General features: G+C 38.0%; 1 protein-coding gene across 1 annotated transcript; it reads right to left on the bottom strand.

Moving 5' to 3' along the window:
• LOC124132933 (beta-1,4-mannosyl-glycoprotein 4-beta-N-acetylglucosaminyltransferase-like) lies at window positions 1-8,768 on the bottom strand. The gene is made up of 2 exons (XM_048397970.1): window positions 8,543-8,768; window positions 1-1,106 (listed from the first exon to the last, which is right to left on the bottom strand). The coding sequence occupies exons 1-2, from the start codon at window positions 8,766-8,768 to the stop codon at window positions 1-3; spliced, it is 1,332 nt and encodes a 443-aa protein (XP_048253927.1).
• Between the last annotated feature and the right edge of the window lie 8,749 nt (window positions 8,769-17,517).

Consider the following 17,517-nt stretch of genomic DNA (forward strand, 5'->3'; position numbering starts at 1 on the left):
TCATATGGCTGTTGGGTTCTGTAACATGAAATTAAAGTATTCTTTATGCTTGAACAGGTAAGGGTGGTCTTTCAATACGTAAATGTCAGTCAAGCAAATTGGATCGAAATGTCTCTTTCCATCAAAATATTCCCCTTTTCTAAACAGAGTAGCAACGTAGTCAAATGTGCATTTCTCTGGGTAGTCCCCCCATCGGGGGAAGTCAGCATTAATAGCAGAAGTCAGCTTCGTGATAACCTCCCTTGGAGAGGAGAACCATGATGCATGCCACCCAGCATAGCTGTCAGGTGAACCGATGAGCCAAGTTTCAAACATGCCCCAGGGGTGATTTCCTTTCTGGAGCTTTCGTAACACTGCTTTACTTCCACGAATTGCATCACTACTTCCTTTATAGATGTCTCTGAGCATCTGAATACTACACACTCCTACAACCGTTTTAGGGTGCTTCGTCATTGACCAAAAGAATCCATACATAAAACTGTGAAGAACAAACCCAACTGGGAAGGGATAGCCATTGTGAAGTTTGAGGAAGTGCAGGAGATTTACAAATGGCGTTTCGTCGGTGTCCATAAATACGAATAAATCATCTTTTCTTAGCCCTGAGACTCTGGCCTCTACTGCAGGTGCAAGGTGCTGACGGATGTATGTTTCGGCTATCCAACCATTCAATCGTCCGCCAGCTGGGAATGTGTCCAGGTGGACATGCATTATCTTATGGTGGAATCGCTTCATGTAGCCTCTTCTCAAATTATGTAATAACCTTAACGGTCGTGGATCTCCATGTCCAGTGTAGTTGGATTCCAGAATCACAAACAGATCCACGGCTGAGTGCACCTGTAACATCTTCAGCATCAGTACATGGTGCTCCATATTGAATGTCATGACTAGAATCAGCCGTCGTGGCTTTTCTCTTGGCGTGATGATGTAACTGCGTGACAGTTTGGACAAGGCAGTCTTCACAATGCTTGGCACAGAACAATGTTTCCCTGCATAACCTGAGCTGCACACACAGGTCACGTTAGAACCCTGCTCCTGCACTTTGGATGTTCCTGGTTTAAAGCATTTTAGCTTTCCGTTTATAAATGTGAAATCCTCGTTACCAAGATCTGGAAGAGTAAATTTCCATGGCTTTTTCAAATCATAATCTTTATACAAATTAGGACCGTCGTCTTCGGGTAGAGTCAGTGGTTCAGTGTTGTTTATTGAAAAGAAGTAATCTATTGAGGAATACCACTTATCGAGATGGCTTATTTCTCCAGGTTCAAAAGGAAGCCATCTGTTTGTAGTATTCAAGTGACAGGACGTACCAAGATATCGGTGTGGATACAATGTATGATCAATGGTTTTGTTAAGACTTGACATCGACTTTGACGCCCCCAACAGTTTAGTTGTGTTGAACGAGTACACAAGCTGTGTTAAAGATGTAACCATTTTTGAACCATTGACAGGAATTTTCAAAGGCACTCTGGTGGATGTGTCGGTCATTCTGATTAGCACTATCAGGAGGAAGACGACCTGTGCACAGATGACAGCAACAACTGCCCTTGACACTTTAAATTTCATGAACATTCGTAAAAAAACCATCTTTAATTTGACTCTGTAGTAGGTCACAGTACCCTTGATGGTCAGGACATTTGAACGTTGATGGTCCTATCAGCAAATATGTGCTTTATTGAAAATCTTCCAATGGTTCTTCTATTTTCTTATAGCTTGTGTGTCGATCACACACCTGTAAATAAAAAAACCAAATATCAATACCAATTCATGATAGAAATAACGTTTGATTAAACCAGAAAGGGGGCAATACTTATGCCATGCAAACACGAAAACGTCGTTTTTTTCCGTATATGGTCATTGAACGAAAACTCGACGTTTTCTGGATGCTTTCTAACCATCGGCTTTCGTCCAAATGACGTCGTTATTTTACATCGGAAGTTTCTACAGTTTCTTGATTGACATTGACAGTAGACAGCGTTTACCAGTATTTCTATTTCTTAGCTTCCATTGGTCAGCTCTGTCTATCAATTAAATACATGGTTGCATAGTTGCATGCAACACATATAATTCTCTATGGTATTTATCCCAGTTCTGGTCGCTTTACACGTGGTCTGGCCGTCTCACCTTACTAAGAATATGAGCAGCACTTTGTCTGGACAGTTACAGTATGTCTGGGCACAATAAGACCAATAGAACCCGCAGACGGACTTCTGTTTTCAATTTAGAGATTATCCGGTCAAATACCTACCACTACGGCGGATATAAGTTGGATACAGCTTCCTTACTGTAACATTAACTGAACACAGGTAATCACCACATATGCATTCATAACGTTTGTCAATAAGGTTTTTCGAAATTTACGAATTACGTTTTTTAATTTCTTTTAATCTGTAATTCATGCATATAAAACCTAATTATAACAAAGAAACCTAACATACTCAGTAAATGATATCCTGTTAAATTAAACTGTAACAGCTTCTGATTTCATAGCTCTTCATTGATGATTGTCAATTATGTGATGGGTGATGAGTTCAAATATATGCCGATGTGAGAGTCGAAACGTTCTGTTTAACAATAATGCTCTCGGTGCTCTCGGTGAATACATTTTGACATGTACTTCCAGTATTAATTGGAACATATCATTATTACATATCCATGGTTTTTTATCTTCACAGGTCTAATGGTTGATAGATCAAGTAATAACAGAAATGAGCCAACTGGAACAGTATTCCAGTTACATGAAGGCGTGTCAGCTTAATGTGGGAGGAGAGTCCCAGACGTTTACCACTTCGGGGACACCCACGAGCACGGTAATGGTGCTGACAAACCTAGACACATTATCGGGGCGAACAGGGATTCGAACCCACAATCATATGTTTCTGGCGTGTCCAGGGGACGCAACTCTTCACAGCCACACATGCCCCTTGACCATTAGTGAACGATATAAGCTCATCCATATATTAGAAAATTATCGTATAAACATACATATCTGTTGATGAAGTTAATAGATGAAGAAGTTATATAATCTCCCTGTTCCGTGTGGGGGTTGTCGTTCGAGTCAACTTTCGCAATTCAAAATCCTTGACGCTCATGTTTGTTTGTCTGTTCATAATGAAATACATCGAATTATATTCAGATATGGTTCTATGTTACCGCCTAACCATGGGAGATTAATCTTACTGTTGCCGCACGGCTCTATGCATACATACAGTCAAGTTCTGTTAATCCGACATGGCTGGTTGCATATGATTATGTCGGATGGATTAACGAGTATGTCGGATAAACGAAATGAAGTAGAAGTAGTATCAACGTTTGTGATCGAAAATCGGACAACTACAAGATAGGATAACGATACAAACACGTATTCATATTGTTACAGGTTGTACATAGGTTGGGTGAAATGGGGCTTAACGTCGCGTTGAAGGTTATTGTACTCAGCGACGTGCATGCACGTGTGTGAGGTGAGGTGAAATTGGGTTTAACGTCGCGTCCAAGATTATTGCACTTATATAGCGACGTGCGAGCACGTGTATGTGTGTGTGTGGCTGCTTGTACTAGTCCGGACTGATGCCGATTTATAGTGCTAGCTCACTGAGATACCATGCCGCAGTTTAACATGAATACCCCACTCAGACACAGTATACTGACTCCGAGCCGACCAGTCCTTGTTTAAGCCCCGTAATGCCGAGCGCCAGACAGGGTAACAACAAGTACAATCTTTTAACGTCTTTTTGTATGACGCGGCCCGGGATCGAACAATGGGCCTTCCGCTCTCCGGGCGGACGCTCTACCACAAGACCACGGAGGCGGTCGCACGTGTGTGTGTGTGTGTGTGTGTGTGCGCGTGCGTGCGTGCGTGCGTGCGTGCGTGCGTGTGTGTGTGTGTGTGTGTGTGCGTGCGTGTGCGTGTGTGCGTGCGTCAGTGTGTGTGTGTAAGCTTCTACTAGCTCGGACTAACGCCGATTTTAGTAGTGTTCGCCAACTAAGATACCATGCAGCAGTTCAACATACATGAGTGAGTGAGTGAATATGATTTTACGCCGCTTCTAGCAATATTCCAGCAATATCATTGCGGGGTACACCAGAAATGGGCTTCACACATTGTACCCATATGGGGAATCGAACCCGGGTCTTCCTCGTGACGCTTAACCACTAGGCTACGCTCCGCCCCTTAACATAAATATCCTACTTAGCCAGCATACTGACTCCGAGCCGAACAGTCCTTGTTTTAACCCCTTACTGCCGAGCGTCAGGCAGGGTAACAAGAAGTACGTCTTTTAACGTCCTTTGGTATGAGGCGGCCGGGGATATTCGGTCTTGACAATGGTCACTTTCGAGCGTACATTGTAATTCAGTCTGGATAAAACACACGCCAACATCTGTGTCAGGAAAGTTACCACGGGCAACCTCCCCTTGTCATGTACGCATCTCGACTGCCCTTCAGCCTAGAACGTATCTTTTGTAAAGATGGACTTGACTTCCAGTTGCTAGGGCTTTGATTAGCTTTATGACCTATTACGAAGTAGATTGAAGTATTTTTAAGGAGTAGCCCATGCCACTAAATCAGAAGTCTCACGAAACAGCTGCTATAGCGTCGCCTCTGACAAAGAGTTGTTTGCATGGTTATCGACTGACAATCCTTTATGGGAACCATGTCAGTGATCTCTACGCGCTGTAAATGTATATATTGTAATTGTATTGTAAACTTCCATCTCTGTAATCAAAACCAATTATCGTTTCTGCGTATTTCATTCACCTTCACCCTTTTCAATACCATGTCAACCCACATCTCCTGTACACGAATTTTACTCACCGATGGAAACAGCCGATGACAGAAATGTGTTTAATACACTGAAGGTATTACACGGCGCAGGTTTGTCTATTTCTCGGTATGACATAAACTGTAACAGTCGGTGTTCAATACTGTGCTCTCCCCCTCTTGTTTCACAACACCGGACTCCCCACCTGGAATACCCACACACCGAGGTGTTGGCAAATCTTTAATGGTCAACGGAGTGTGGCAGCAGGTGGATACACGGCAATTAGCCCATCAACTTCAAAGCGATTGACTCTATGAAGTAAGACTCACGAGTTAACGACATTGGAGAATTTCTCAATATCATCGCTACAAATAGAGTTAAAAGCCATTTCACAGCGGGAATGGAATACATTACCATCTGTGGTTGTCGTCGACACATGCTGTCTTGCACATGTTGGTTTTATCAGCATAATCGTGTAACTCTTATTTAAAACCAAATAAATGAATTTCCCACGCCTCGTATACACACGTGTTGTCTATATCCATGAAATAAATAAATAATTATCGCTCAGTGTTTTCACATATAGCAAGATTGACCGACCTCGACTGAATGATATATATTTCTTTCCTTCCTTCACACATTTACAAGCATTTGCATACAATATGGAAACACCGCCCAATTCTAATATAGGTGTAAATAGAATGTTATATAGATGTAAATAGAATATCATTATAGATGTAAATAGAATATTATTATAGATGTAAATAGAATATTATTGAAATGGACTGAATATCCTAACAGCTGAAAATAGAATGTTATTGAAATGTACTGAATATCAAAACAGATGTTAATATAATATTATAATAAATGTAAATATAATATCATGAAAGATGTAAATATTATATTATTAAAGATGTAAATAGGATGTTATTCAAATCTACTGGATATCATAACAGATATAAATATAATATTATTATAGATGTTAATATAACAATATCATAGATGTACATAGAAGATTATCATTGATGTAAGGTAAGTAGAATATTATTATTGATGTAAATACAATATTATTGTAGATGTTAATAGAATATCATAATAGGTGTGTAGAAATATAATATTATTATAGATGTAAATAAAATGTTATTATAGATTTAAATAGAATGTTGTTAAAGATGTAAATATAATATTAGGATCGATGTAAATAAAATGTTATTATATATGTAAATAGATTGTTATCATAGATGTAAATAGAATGTTATTATAAATGTAAATAGATTGTTATTATATATGTAAATAATATGTTATTATATATGTAAATAGAATGTTATTAAAGATGTAAATAGAATATTATTATAGATGTAAATGTAATATTATTATAGATGTAAATAAAATGTTATAGATGTAAATAAATTGTTATAATAGATGTAAATAGAATATTGCTATTGATGTAGTTAGAATATCATAATAGATGTATAAAAATATAAAATTGTTAAAGAAGTAAATTGGATGTTATTATAGAAGTAAATAGATTGTTATTATAGATGTAAATAGAATGTTATTATAGATGTAAATAGAATGGAATTATAGATGTAAATAAAATAGTGTTAGAGGGGAAAATATAATTACATCATTATTGATGTAGTTAGAAAGTTTTTATTGATGTAAATAGAATGTCATTATAGATGTACATTGAACAGTATTATAGATGTAAGCAGAACAGTTTATAGATGTAAATAGAATGTCATTATAGATAAAGTTAGAATATCATTATAGATGTAAATAGAATGTTATTGTTGATGTAATTAGAATATTATTATAGATGTACTTAGAATGTTATTTCAGATGTAATAGAATATCATAATAGGTGTTAAATATAATATTATTATAGATGTAAATAGAATGTTATTATAGATGTAAATAGAATGTTATCATAAATGTAAATAGAACAGTTTTATGGATGTAAATAGAATAGTATTAGATGATGTAAATAGAATATTATTAGAGATGTAAATATTGATGTAATTAGAATATTATTATAGATGTACTTAGAATGTTATTTCAGATGTAATAGAATAACATAATAGGTGTTAAATATAATATTATTATAGATGTAAATAGAATGTTATTATAGATGTAAATAGAATGTTATCATAAATGTAAATAGAACAGTTTTATGGATGTAAATAGAATAGTATTAGATGATGTAAATAGAATATTATTAGAGATGTAAATATTGATGTAATTAGAATATTATTATAGATGTACTTAGAATGTTATTTCAGATGTAACAGAATATCATAATAGGTATTACATATAATATTATTATAGATGTAAATAGAATGTAATTATAGATGTAAATAGAATGTTATCATAGATGTAAATAGAACAGTTTTATGGATGTAAATAGAATAGTATTAGATGATGTAAATAGAATATTATTAGAGATGTAAATATTGATGTAATTAGAATATTATTATAGATGTACTTAGAATGTTATTTCAGATGTAACAGAATATCATAATAGGTGTTACATATAATATTATTATAGATGTAAATAGAATGTAATTATAGATGTAAATAGAATGTTATCATAGATGTAAATAGAACAGTTTTATGGATGTAAATAGAATAGTATTAGATGATGTAAATAGAATATTATTATAGATGTAAATATTGATGTAATTAGAATATTATTATAGATGTACTTAGAATGTTATTTCAGATGTAACAGAATATCATAATAGGTGTTACATATACTATTTTTATAGATGTAAATAGGATATTAGTATAAATGCAAATACTGACAAAAATACCCAATCATGGAAAGTGATAAAAGTGGTGAATGATACGATAAATCAATGATTCTAACCCATTGTTTATTCACCCATCAACAATATATAAAACGATCATAAGTTTAAGTATTAGCAATATCAAACCAATTGACAATGTTTTGTGATTCATAGCCACGGGAATGATTGTTAATATAATTCAGTTGTAAGCGTAATTGTTTGGTCCGCACGTAGTAATTTCCTCAATCCAATTGACTTATTTAACTCGTCTGTCTGGGCAAGAGCGGCAATTCGCTATGAGGAGTGGGCACGCAAGAAGCCTATTGAATCCCGGTTCGACCCGGTTATGATTTTGATCACAATACCCGTGCTCCTGGGTTTCACCAAAGTGATGAAACGTCTAAAACGTGCATCGTTTTCCTCCCACATCAAGCTGACACGCCGTGATAAAACTGGAATACTGTTCAAAGCGACGTTAAACCCTACTCACTCTCTCACTCGTGTGTCGATCCATTCCTGAAAAGAATCGCCCATTGAAGAACAGACATCTCCGTCTTTGTGCATAAATTATGCTCTCTGCGATGATGTCCAAGCATCTTGTAGCAGCTTTATTTCACTGTACAACGTTAGTCAGGCCCGAGTCGTGACCTGCCTCGCTAGGACATTTCTGTTGAAGCATGTGTAATGAACAATACTGCTTCGTGTATATAACATACATAACATCCGGAACATATTTTATAAATTAGGACGCTCTGTCACAAACGCATCTATCTATATTTTGTTGCGCTGTGATACCTTTCCCCACTAATTTATAGAAGAGACCTGCTGATGGCTCATTCTGCCAGATTATTTGAGCGGGGTCGGGCATAATGCCCTTCTTTCTGAACACCTCCTGCCGTTAGTCTTCGGTGCAAGGTCGCCTCTTGCGTCAAGCATGAGTTGCTGTAGATAAGTTCTAACCGGATCTTCACGAGCATCAACACCCTGTAACCACACTCTTGAACAGCATGTCCCTGTAGCCACACTCTTGAACAGCATGTCCCTGTAGCCACACTCTTGAACAACATTTCCCTGTAGCCACACTCTTGAACAGCATGTCCCTGTAGCCACACTCTTGAACAGCATGTCCCGGAAGCCACACTCTTGAAAAGCATGTCCCTGTAGCCACAATCTTGAACAGCATGTCCCTGTCCTGCTCATCGTCGTCATGGGGACAGGACATCATTATCACATATCAACGCACGTTCGACACAGCCGGAGGTACAGTTTATTGTAGGTGTTGTACCAACGGTTGTACGGTAAGAATGGAAGGTACAGGAATCCTGCACTCTACCACACCGTGACTTACAAATAACCGTGCTAAAGGGGGCGCGCAGAGGATGGTTGGGTGTCCTATTGGATAGTGTAAGTACTTGCTGTGTAAGGATGCACCGATTGTTTGACCTCCGTAGAAGCCATTTCTGGGGCTAAATTCATCACCCACTGCTTTACCGACTCATATTCGGGACAAGTTCCCGTAAACAAAGCAGTATCTAACGGAACACTCCGACACTGCAACAACCACAAGGGGAAGTTCCAATATATCCCAAATATACAATTTTGTATATTTGCTATTTCCAAAAATATGCAATTTTGCAGATTTGATATATCCAAAAATATACAATATACCACACGGCTTCGTTCCCGTTCACCCTCAAATGTACGATAGAAGATTCTGCGATTCTATGTGTTCAATGTTCGACTGCGAACGTTTATTTATTAAAATTCCACAAATTCATAAATCACATCGAGTTGCTCGCCCTTCTCCAGTTGCTCACACACTCCACTGATGCTAGCTGCCTTGGTGGCATATATATATATATATATATATATATATATATATATATATATATATATATATATATATATATATATATATATATAAATATATATATATACATATATATATATTATTGAGCTAACTGATTGCTCAAATAAAAGCAAAATGCACTGTGGAAAATGTAGACGACGCACGGGTGCATACAGTCATGCCTAAAACTGTATCCAATATATCCCAAATATACAATTTTGTATATTTGCTATTTCCAAAAATATGCAATTTTGCAGATTTGATATATCCATATATATATATATATATATATATATATATATATATATATATATATATATATATATATATATATATATATATATAATACGTACGCCACCTGTTTACAAAAAGATGATCTATACATTCGAGTAGTTTAGAGTAGTTTTAAACAATAACAGTTAAACAAATATATTATGAATACCGCCGAATATGAATAAATACAATTTAATATATAAGTTTTTCTGGGTTTTTTCATGTTATGGTGATTCTAAATCTAAAATATTGTTAGATATTGTTTGACAAACAGTTGTATGCACTGTCCATTGTGATACTTCTACTTAAGAATATAAAAAGGATGTTCGTTTAGTCAATTGACATGCGTTCATTGTAATCAAGGATTAGTGTGACAGGATTACTAAGTTTGTCATCTAGTATAATGCACTTCCTCGATTAGCATAATTAGACAGAGTTTCTTATTAGTTATATCAGGACTCCAGTTAACCAAGCAAACAGTTAGCTCAATAATATATATATATATATTATTGAGCTAACTGTTTGCTCAAATGAAAGCAAAATGCACTGTGGGAAAATGTAGACGACGCACGGGTGCATACAGTCATGCCTAAAACTGTTTTGATATCCCTGTAGGCGAACTGCACTGTTGACGAAAGTATACGCCGCCCTCTGTTTGGTTTCACAGGAGGGACATGAAGCTCTTTTTATGACGCATTTAAAGATCTGAAACGAATTACAAATGCAGCATGTTGCGTCTCATTTAAGTTCATTGGAGTATGAACCTCATAGAGTGAGGGCCAAACTGTATGAACGTTGGAGCGTACATAAAGTGAAAGTCAATTCTTATAATTTCTATATCACTATTTTATACATCGCGGGATGTAGCGCTAGATCTATAGGTATGCCCTCTTGTTTACACCGACAGCCATACAACAAGCCGTTGTATCGCGGAAATAAAATATTTTCCCAAAAAGAGAGGTCACATTAGCGTATGTCTGCTCAACTTGCATTTCAGGAACATCTGTTTTAGTTTGTTTTCAAGAAATGTACCCCGACACGTGGTACTACTCCGTAGTCACACTTGGGCCGTCTTGGACAAAGCGATCTTAGCGCTAAGATGATCGTGACTCACATAGGCTTACAATGGTCGTAGCGCTAAGACCGCTTGAGGAAGTGGCCCCTGTCCGGCCTGGTGAGGCGGCTCTTCGAAATGGCTGAATTTGAGGGATTTTTCAAGAATCGCTAAAACGAGTCTGCCACAGACGAACAGCTGATCGCTGATAGGGCAGGACATAGATCTTCGGCAATCAGCGAGTAAGTTAAATATATGTTTATATTGCCTAAATCGTTCTCTTTATTCTGTCCTGTCATTATGCTCTCTTGATTAGGAAGCAGGAAGTTATATTACGGTAATGTTAATTCACGATAGTGTTCATTGATAACAACGCCATAAGACAAACATTTAACTTGAAACCAGTCCAGACCGATACCGTATTAGTTTCCAAATTTATAGAGACTAAGAAACCTTAATAAGATTACGTTTTCTTCTACAGCTATTTTGTAATTTGCCGAATATGATTTAAAAAATAAATTTTACATCATTCGTTGTGTATATATAAAATTAATTTAATGTTTTCATGCTACGCGTCAGTGATCCTGATGTCAAAGATTTTATTTGCGTTGTAAAGCTTAAGACATTAAATGAGTGGAATGTACAAATATTGCTATTTTCAACAAACAATACTGGAATTACATCACATGAACTCGGAGTTTCTCGTTTACGTTTTCGGGAGGAGGATATTTTAATGGGGATTTACGGTATATAAACACGAAGAAAGGTAAATAGTAGTTGGACAAGATGAATTGAAAACGAAAATGATATATAGATTACTTTCTTTAGGTACACAAGGACAAGCGACCACTTGGATACAACACGTCCTACATCGCCAGCTCTACAAACCACTCAAACCACTCCCAAATCCTTCACAGTTGAAAGATTTCCTTCAAAATGTAAAGAAAATTAAATTCCAGAATCGTTTGTTTTGTGTTTTTTAATTCCAAATATATTATTAGACTAGGATAGTGTGTAAACATTTCCATTGATGATCTACTGTAAGTGGAACATTATTGGCTCCAATTCATTTAACCCTTCGACTGATGTCGCCTGTTAAGAAATCGCAAAAAATATATTGTCTAAGAAAATGTTTAAAAATAATTATGCTCCAGGCCATCGAATAAAAAAAGATGTTTGCCACAAGAAATGCATTATTGCAAAATGCCGTTTCGACATAAATAATATTTATGCTCATAGTTTTAATTGTAAACATGTTTCAGACTATCAGTTCCTGGGAAGGATTGTCGACTTGTTGAAGTATGAAGAAGTCTGTGCGGGCTCTACTTCCAGGTTTGTGTCAATGACAGTGTATGTTTAGTTTGGGAACTGGAGACAACGTCCGCCCGCAAAAACGGCCGCTGGTCAATTAGAAGGAAACGGCCGCCGCCTTAGAGAAAACGTCCTTTGTACTTAGAGAAAACGTCCGATAAGTTTCTGCAGTACCTCATTCTTTCCACACAAATCAATCCCAATCCGTGCAGAAATGACCAATACATTTTTATGTTAATTTCGTATCAATGTCGGCAACACTCTGTCAGATATTTACGATTTTACTACTTTTGCCTTCCTTTTTATGCAGAGCATATTTTCGAATTTCATCTTCTTCAAGTTAGATCTCTTAAGAACAATAATGTAATGCACATAAGCTCCTCGCTTCTAGCCTTAGTCGGACTGAATGAGTTAGATGTAAAGCCGCTTTAAACAGTATTCCATCACGGCGTGTCAGCTTGATGTTGGAGGAACGTCCGAAGTGATACAGGTCTCAGACGTTTACTGAAACTCACGAGCACGAATATTGTGATGACAACCTAGGAACATTATCTGGTCTAACCGGAATTCGAACCCACAAACATGGGTTTCTGGACGCTACTCCACACAGGAAGTTATGCTACAAGTTAAAAATATGAAATTAATTCGAAACACAGGTTACGATGCATCGTAATGTCCGCTCAGACAAGAGACGGTTCCATCTTTGCTACTCTCCACCTTGCAGTGAATGGGTACCAGGTAGGACAATAAAGGTGTTGTGTAAGCAGGACCTTCTAGTGCTCAGCGGCAAGGGTTGAATACTCCCTACCGAGCTGAGAATGCAACTGAAATTCACCCTTATCTGTGATAAGTCATGTGCTTTGAGATAACCTTTGTAATGCAAAAAAATAGCAGCAAGGTATATGGTCACTATCGGTGCCATAGTACTGTAAAAAAACATTGTAACAATATGCTGGTAATGCTGGTATGCTGGTCGACACGTTGCCCTATGTCATACACACACAGCCAACTGTTCTTTGTGGTTACGGAAAGATGCAAGGTTTGGCGAGGGACGGGTAACTGACATGGATTTAATCTCGAGGGACGCCATCATGTGTATACAGAACAATGTAAGGATCATATTCCCGTTTTCGCGATGTCGGCCTTTGGAAGCCGTCTGAATACGCGAAAGATGCGAGAATGCAAGAACGTGATACTTACTTACATTATGTCCAAAATATCGCATTCTCGGCTTGTGGTAAAAATGAGATCGCGAGCCCTCGAGATTTTGGACAAATCTCCCGTCCTTGCGATCTTGCATTCTCGTACTTTTTTCACATTTAACTTGTTTCCACAGATTGTAATCGTCTCTTACAGTATTCCATAATGAAGCAAACAGCATCCGTTGGGACTGTGAAGAACATCTCACCTCAGAACCCGTATCTTCGTTACACGGAAGTATGTTTGTCTACAGCGAAACACCGTTGGAGAAAATCTGCGTAACCTACGCTTTGCCTTCATTTCATGAACACTACAAAGTGATGACAATGTTAAAAGTAAAACATAAAAATGAACAGTTAAAACATATACGTGGGGGATAAACATCTTACCTGTACACGGCGGTGTCCCGTATTTCTCCTTAGTGATACCCTTGGGTGAGCGACGCACGACTTACCAATCCCTACCTCGTACCTTGTCTCAACAATGAACCAGCACAGAGACTGAACGCGTGAACAAACACACTCGTCCAAAGCTATTGTGATGAAGGCGTGGCCCAGCCAGACGTTTTGTTCGATAACTCGTGTCACATTCAACATGGTTGTCATGGAGTAAAATATATAATACACTGCCGATATTCATGCTATATAGACCCCTCTAACACTGCCGATATCCATGCTATATAGACCCCTCTAACACTGCCGATATTCATGCTATATAGACCCCTCTAACACTGCTGATATCCATGCTATATAGACCCCTCTAACACTGCCAATATCCATGCTGTATGGACCCATCTAACACCGTTGCTGCCCTTTCTGTATAGACCCCTCTAACACTGCCGATATCCATGCTATATAGACCCCTCTAACACTGCTGATATCCATTCAATACAGACCCCTCTAACACTGAAGATATCCATGCTACATAGACCCCTCTAACACTGCTGATATCCATGCTATATATACCCCTCTAACTCTGATGATATCCATGCTATATAGACCCCCCTAACACTGAATGATATCCATGCTGTATGGACCCATCTTACACCGATGCTGCCCATGCTATATAGACCCCTCTAACACTGCCGATATTCATGCTTTATTGACCAACCTAACACGGCTGATATTCATGCTGTGTAAATCCCTCTAACACTGCTGCTGCTCTTGATGTGTTGACCCCTCTAACACTGCTGATATCCATCCAATACAGACCCCTCTAACACTGAAGATATCCATGCTAGATAGACCCCTCTAACACTGATGATATCCATGCTATATAGACCCCTCTAACACTGAAGATATCCATGCTATATAGACCCCTCTAACACTGCTGATACCCATGCTACATAGACACCTCTAACACTGATGATATCCATGCTACATAGACACCTCTGACACTGATGATATCCATGCTATATAGACCCCTCTAACACTGCTGATATCCATTCAATACAGACCCCTCTAACACTGAAGATATCCATGCTACATAGACCCCTCTAGCACTGCTGATATCCATGTTATATAGACCCCTCTAACACTGCTGATATCCATGTTATATAGACCCCTCTAACACTGCTGATATCCATGCTATATAGACCCACCCTAACACTGCTGATATCCATGCTATATAGACCCCTCCAAAACTGCTGATATCCATGTTATATGGACCCCTCCAAAACTGCTGATATCCAAGTTATATAGACCCCTCTAAAACTGCTGATATCCATGCTATATAGACCCCTCTAACACTGCTGATATCCATGCTATATAGACCCCTCTAACCCTGCTGATATCCATGCTATATAGACCCACCCTAACACTGCTGATATCCATGTCATATAGACCCCTCTAACACTGCTGATATCCATGTTATATAGACCCCTCTAACACTGCTGATATCCATGTTATATAGACCAACCCTAACACTGCTGATATCCATGTTATATGGACCCCTCCAAAACTACTGATATCCATGCTATATAGACCCCTCCAAAACTGCTGATATCCATTTATATAGACCCCGCTAACACTGCTGATATCCATGCTATATAGCCACCCCTAACTCTGCTGATATCCACGCTGTATAAACCCCTCTAACACTTCTATATCCATGCTGTGTAAACCCCTTGAACACTACTGATGCTCTTGGTGTATATACCCCTCTAACAGCACAGTTAATCTAAATTATGTAGCAACAGTCACATAGAGATAAGTGCTCAAACTGGCAAGTTGAATATATTTAGTTATTCTGTCAAAAGGAAGCACTTAATTTCAATGTCAATATACATATTTCTGCATGCTCGCATTGTTCAGATATGTCGACGTGACCTGTTCTGGATAGCTTACAATAAACTTGAGGAGCTATTCACATGGCACGAACCGTTTCAAGTCTTATTGAAAAGACATGACTGTCAGTGATTATGCATATTTCAACAATTAAAACGACACCTGTTGAAACGTGGAAGATGTTCCGAGCTCCAGCATTATTTATGCTGAGAACGAAAAACATATGGAAGTTCTCACACGACAGCAAACCTAACTGTACGTCTGTGTTTGTGTGTGCTGATACTTGCGTGAGATCGACATGTCAGCAAGTTGGTTTTCTTTAGGGTTAAATTTAAATACGACCAGAAACCTTCCGAATATAACGAATGCTGGGTGTCTCGTATCGCGTTGGGTATGATATTACGTAAAATCATCCTGACGTTACAATTCGACTCTCTCCATACAGTAGCAGTAGTAGGCATAGTTCTAGAAATCAACTATTTTTGTAGTAGCACTGGTAGTGATTTTGGTGGTGGTGGTGGTGGTGGTAGTGGTGGTAGTGGTGGTTGTGATGGTAGTAGTGGTGGTGATATTAGTGGTGGTAGTAGTTGTAGTGGTGGCTGTTACGGTTGATGATTATTAGTTTCTTGTGTAGCACATGATGTCGTTGTAGTAGAATGCTGTCGTAGTTGCTGCAGGAAAACTTGTAGAAGAAGTCGTGGTAGTTGTAATTATTGTAGCAGAAGCAGTTTAGACTTATTAGGAAACCAGACGGCCTATATGACAATTTGACAATAATTATATGTGTAACATTACCACAAACACCGCTCACTTTATTCCCCTGTGCCTTTCTGTATATACCAACATACTAGTCAAGGCCGTCAAAAATATCTGTGAAATGGCAAAATATGCTTTTTAAATACGCCAGGTTTACAGTATGAGCATTTTCTCACCACAGTTATCATCACATGGCGAAGTCATATTTGTTATTTTCACGTCCCGTACGAGCTTTCAAGTTGATGGATCTGAAAGCAATAGCCTCAATTAACAGCCTTGACTACGTTAGCACCTATGAATAGCAGAAGAATCAATGATGTTGGGCTAAAAGGCCTATTCCAAAGTTCTGACGTCGACATCGATCTTGGCAACAATATGTGGCAGGATAAAAGGCTCAGATATAAAATCATGGTTATGGACGCCAGCACGTAGTAAATAAGAATGTGGTGTTCAGATTTCATGCACATGGGCACATGTGAAAGTGGCTACACTATATTGCTTAGCAAAGGTACCGCTTGTACTGTGAATCGATTTAGGAATTACAGGAAAAGTCTCATTGCTTACATTTCCAAAGGACTTATTTATATATTATCATGCATGAGACAAACCCGATACAATACATTAACTCAAGCATTGTCAAATTTTGATAAAGCTGAAGCTCTCAATGACTATTTTACGTCAGTTGTCAATGTTGATGTAGCAGCTACAATTTGTTAAACCTTTGTTAAACATGCAATCATGAATTGGATTATAACTTTATCGAAAATATAGAAATAACAGATCTCATAGATTGCTAAAAAATATGTCGATACCGACTGGCTAACACTAAAAGAGAGACGAAAACAATGAATACAACTTACGACAGTACACAAAAGAACAATGAATGTTCCAGTAGATCAGTTGCTTCAAATTATACCTTACCTAACAAACATTGCATTACTGGTCCTTTTGTCAGGGACCAGGAGGAGGAACAGGTCGAGGTCTAGGAGGAAGGTGCGCTTGCGTTGGGTGCCATACCTTACAGTCTTACATATCAGAATCTGAGAAACTGGAGACGAGTGTGGTTAAGCAATGAATCACAATTTCTTTTTCACCGGCGAGATGGGAGACAACGTGAGTTTTGCCCCACATTATGTACGTGAATTCGACAATTTCAGTTTTCAGTGGCGGTAGTGTCATGGTGTGTGTGTGTGTGTGTGTGTGTGTGTGTGTGTGTGTGTGTGTGTGTGTGTGTGTGTGTGTG

This window comes from Haliotis rufescens, unplaced genomic scaffold (assembly GCF_023055435.1).
Source record: "Haliotis rufescens isolate VD_foot unplaced genomic scaffold, xgHalRufe1.0.p SCAF_18, whole genome shotgun sequence".
NCBI lineage: Eukaryota > Metazoa > Mollusca > Gastropoda > Lepetellida > Haliotidae > Haliotis > Haliotis rufescens.

Excerpts from the sequence above, each read along its gene's own strand:
- LOC124132933 (XM_048397970.1), bottom strand. The coding sequence starts at position 8,768 with ATGTCCTGTCCCCATGACGACGATGAGCAGGACAGGGACATGCTGTTC. Across the intron at positions 1,107-8,542 it reads CAGGGACATGCTGTTCAAGA|ATCTTGGTAACGAGGATTTC; the intron begins GTGTGGTTACAG and ends TTACTCTTCCAG.